A 5,000-nucleotide genomic window follows, 5' to 3' on the forward strand; every position below is an offset into this window, starting at 1 on the left:
GCTAAAAAAAAAAATAAACCCAGGAAACTCAAAAAAAAAAAAAATACATAAAATAACCTGGAAACTAAAAAAAAATAAAAATAACCCGGAACAAAAATATATCACAAAATATCCTGGAAACTAAAAAATAAAACAAATAACCCGGGAACTAAAATAGACATAAATAGCCCGAAACTAAAAAATAAAACATAAAATAACCCGAGAACTAAAATAGACATAAATAAACCGAAAACTAAAAAAAAAAACATAAAATAACCCGGGAACTAAAACAAACATAAATAAACCCCCCCCAAAAAAAAACATAAAATAACCCGGGAACTAATTAAAACATAAAATAACCTGGGAAAAAAACAACAACCCAGGAACTAAAAAAACATAAAAACCCGGGAACTAAAAAAAATCTAAAATAACTCGGGAACTAAAAAAAAATCTAAAATAACCCGGGAACTAAACAAAAATTTAAAATAAAGCGGGAACTAAACAAAAATCTAAAACAACCCGGGAACTAAAACAATTTTTTAAATAACCCGGGAACTAAAAAAAAAAATTTAAATAACCCGGGAACTAAAAAAGAAAATTTAAATAACCCGGGAACTAAAAAAGAATCTAAAATAACCCGGGAACTAAGAAAAATTATAAAATAACCCGAAAAAACCTGAAAAAAAAACGGGAACTATAAAAAACAAAATAACTCCAAAAAAAAAGAAAAAAAGAAAAAAGAAGAAAGATCAGGTACTCACCCACAGGGGCGTTATCCAGCAGGGTGAGGTCGTAGGCGGCCTGGTACCCGACGCGGTAGTTGGTCCGTGCCCCGGCGTCCCACTGCACCACGACCGTGCGGTCGGGCGTCGTCGACGACCCCGGCCGCCCGACCTCCACGACGGTGCCCGCGTGCCCCGCGCCCCCATCTTGCTCGCCCCACCGCCAGTCGGGCCCTCGGATGACTCGCACGCCCACCTCCACCATGGTGGCCTCAGTTCACTCAGCCCCCGACGGCATGCAACGTGGGCGCTCAGAAGGGCTCGGGCGGCGAGCCACACGCATACGTGCACGCCACGCCCACTAACACGCCCACGATCGCCTGCTGCCTCTCAGGCCTAAGTTCCCCGACGCCTCTGCAACGTGATAAACAAAGCATTTGTCATTTTTCCATAAGAGAGAGAGAGAGAGAGAGAGAGAGAGAGAGAGAGAGAGAGAGAAGAGAGAGAGAGAGAGAGAGAGAGAGAGAGAGAGAGTCTTTCAACCCAGTCTAACTTAGTAATCTGGGCAAATGTAATCCCGGCATTGTATAAGGCTTATAATGAAGGCTGCTTTACAGAGAGAGAGAGAGAGAGAGAGAGAGAGAGAGAGAGAGAGAGAGAGATAGAGAGATACTATAATCCAGCTTACTCTACAATCTGTGAAATAGTAAACACATTATATGCTTTATAATGAATGCTACTTTAAATCCCCCCCCCAAAAAAAAACAAAAAAAGACTCGAACAACAATGAACGCCTTTAAGAGAGAGAGAGAGAGAGAGAGAGAGAGAGAGAGAGAGAGAGAGAGAGAGAGAGAGAATCTTGCAATCCAGCCTACTTTATTTATAATGAGGGCTACTTTACTTTTAAAATAATAAACTCACCGGGGAAAGGTATCATTATACACACATTATAAGAACTATGAAAACCTTAAAAAAATAAAGAGGTAAATGGAAATTAACGTACCTTCCGACGTCAATTGACAGGTACGTTGATGATCAGCGGCGACCAGTGCGTCGGGTTCTCCATCACATCTTTATCCAGAAACGCCTGATTTGCATATTGGCCCCCCTACACGCACACGCGAGGAGGACAAGACACCGATAATGAGCGTTAATATTTCTCCTTGAAATTACACTATTCGTAAAAAATCTGTATTCACTTAGATAAACTTTTTATTATTATTTGCTTATCACTTATAAAACTTTTTATTATTATTAATATTCGCTTATTTATATTTTTCTTTTTCTGTCGATAATTTTTTCTTCAGAGATCAAACAGATGTCATAAAACTTTCTTCTTTTTGAAAATTATATCAAAATTAGTTAAATCATTCACTAATACTCTCGTAAATTAGTTAATTAATTTATTGAGTACTATCCCTTCACAAATCACCAGTGCTCACGACATGACTACTTTCGCCCACTCCAAAGGACACCACTACGTCCAATCCCCATTCATTTTGATCGGTTATAGGATATCAGATTGCTTCGTACAACGCCTGAAAGGTCAGTGGTCACTCGAGGTATCACAGAATTTCGCTGAGGTCAACTTCACACCCCAGATTCCAGATGGCAGCGCCGATCAACCCTGGGGCAGAGAAAGAAAAAACAGTATTTAAAAATTTACATTGTAATTAAAAATTCATACGTGATTAAAAATTCATATTGCTATTAAAAATTCATACTGTAATTAAAAATTTACATTGCAATTAAAAATTCAAACATGCATGCTGTAATTAAAAATTCATATTTTAATCAAGGAAAATATTGTAATGTAATGAAAAAAAATATTGTAATGTAATGAAAAAAAGTATTGTAACTAAAAAACCTGAAGATATCTAAAAGAACATTTGCAATTAAAAGTTCCTAATGTGATTAAAAATTCATACTGTGATTAAAAATTCGTACTGTGATTAAAAATTCATACTGTGATTAAAAATTTACATTGTGATTAAAAATTCATACTAATTAAAAATTCATAATTCAATTAAGGAACATATTGTAATGTAATGAAAAAAAATATTGTAACATAAAAATTCTGAATACACTTCAAAGATCTGAAGATATCTAAAAGAACATTTACTCAATAGCAAATATTTTACATAAATTCAAGTGTCAAGCGACGTAAGAATAATTCTTTTGCTGCCGATAAGTATCTGACTTATTTGTCTAAACATTTGAGTCATTTATTTACCGAAGTAAGTCTCTGAGAATACTTCTGTTATTGCCTGAGGGAACAGGATAGAAAACGGACGACATAACCCCCAAGCAATGGAGGCAGCGCCTCTTAAAATGGGGAAATATATATATATATAATATATATAGCCGAATCGATACCGTCACTAATTTCGTCTCTGTCTGCTGGGCGGTGGTTCGAACCCACGAGAGGACGAAATTATTATCAACTAAAAATTCCCCTTCGGTTTACATATATGAAAATGTATCAATTCCGAGGTTGAGCGAATTAGATATTAAAGGACATTTGTAGCTCGAATAATTTATATGAATCACGGTGATGGGATAATTATTCATATATATATATATATATATATATATATATATATATATTATATATATATATATATATAAAGTAAGACTGAAAATATACAACGTGAAACGAAAGAGAGGACACCACAGAAAGCCAACAGACTCCAAGGCACGAAGTTAGCTAATCGTCAAGTCACAACAAAGCCTGGAGAAATCCTGTGGGAGTCGAGCAGAATATGACTCCACTTCCTTCAGCAGTTTGTCAGGCCTCATCGTCACCCACTGCGTAAAAAAAGGTCTGTTGCAATTCTCTGGAGCGCATGGAGCGCTGAGGACGCTGAATTCTGGAGCGAGCTCCGCGCCATCGACGGCGACGAAAAGTTATGTGCCGGGCATTTTTGGGTTTGTGATACCTAACGTTGCCTAATTTCACTCATTCTGAGGTTACACACACGCACGCACGCACACACAATATATATATATATATATATATATGATATATATATATATATATATATATATATAATATATTATATAAAGAATGTCATTAACGTTTCAGACGTGGCCATTCGCTCTCCTGGAAGAGAGAGAGAGAGAGAGAGAGAGAGTATGGAGAGAGAGAGAGAGAGAGAAATTTTTAAAATCTTTATTTCCATTTTACCAATTGTTATTATACATAAAAACACAAAATGGTCTTTTGTAATCTCACAAGAAAAGAGAGAGAGAGAGAGAGAGAGAGAGAGAGATCTTCTGTCTTTTTCAAACTCCCATAACGATCGCTTTCGCCAAAAGAAGTACAACTCAATTCATATGTATTCAACGTCGTCTGAGAGAGAGAGAGAGAGAGAGAGAGAGTAAAATTTAAAAATTCTTTATTTCCATTTCACAACTGTTATTACACATAAAAGCACAAAATTGTCCTTTGTAATCTGACAGAAGAGAGAGAGAGAGAGAGAGAGAGAGAGAGAGAGAGAGAGAGAGAGAATTTTTAAAAAACTTTATTTCCATTTTACAACTGTTATTACACATAAAAACACAAAATTGTCCTTTGTAATCTGACAGAAGAGAGAGAGAGAGAGAGAGAGAGAGAGAGAGAGAGAGAGAGAGAGCCTTCACTATTCCCATATCCCACAGTCCTTTACCTCCTTAAACCCATGGCCGTGTCATCAATTACGAACTGCCATACTCTCTCTCTCTCATAGCTGAGCATGAAGGATATAGTCGCCTTCCAATTGCCTTCTGTTAAGACCATACCATCCCATCTCTGCTGGCCATCATAATCTTGTCAAATGTGGCACAGGCCAGGACCGCCCTCATCTCACATTCACCCCACCTACCCCGGCTGCCCACCTCCTCCTCTCTCCCCCCCCTCCCCCACCCTCTCCCTGCCGGTCCCTTCAACAGCTATCTGGGACAATTGCCGAAGATCTGGTTGTAACAGAGGTTCTCGTATTGTTATTGTAATCATTTTTCCTTGAGGATTACAACAGCTACAAGCTCACAATACGAGGTTTTACTTTATTTAAAGGACTACAAGTTCAAGATACAAGGTTTCACTTAATTTACAGGGCTACAAGTTCACGATACAAGGTTTTACTTTATTTAAAGGACTACAAGTTCAAGATACAAGGTTTCACTTGACTTACAGATCTACAAGTTTACAATACCAAGGTTCTACTTCATTTAAATGAAAATTCTCACTGAATTACGTAATTACATTACGCGTAATTTTCAAGATTGCAAGCTATGAACCTCATAGAATTACATTGAGTG

General features: G+C 37.2%; 1 protein-coding gene across 1 annotated transcript in view; it reads right to left on the reverse strand.

The window, feature by feature from the left end:
* LOC135197732 (E3 ubiquitin-protein ligase MIB2-like) overlaps nt 1-5,000 on the reverse strand; it is a 152,614-nt gene that overhangs the window by 74,071 nt on the left and 73,543 nt on the right. Inside the window, 2 exon segments of the mRNA XM_064224783.1 lie at nt 741-1,115; nt 1,705-2,328. Of these exon segments, the coding sequence (XP_064080853.1) occupies nt 741-966 (226 nt within the window). The 5' untranslated portion in view covers nt 967-1,115; nt 1,705-2,328.

Source organism: Macrobrachium nipponense, chromosome 21 (genome assembly GCF_015104395.2).
Source record: "Macrobrachium nipponense isolate FS-2020 chromosome 21, ASM1510439v2, whole genome shotgun sequence".
Taxonomy (NCBI): Eukaryota; Metazoa; Arthropoda; class Malacostraca; order Decapoda; family Palaemonidae; genus Macrobrachium; species Macrobrachium nipponense.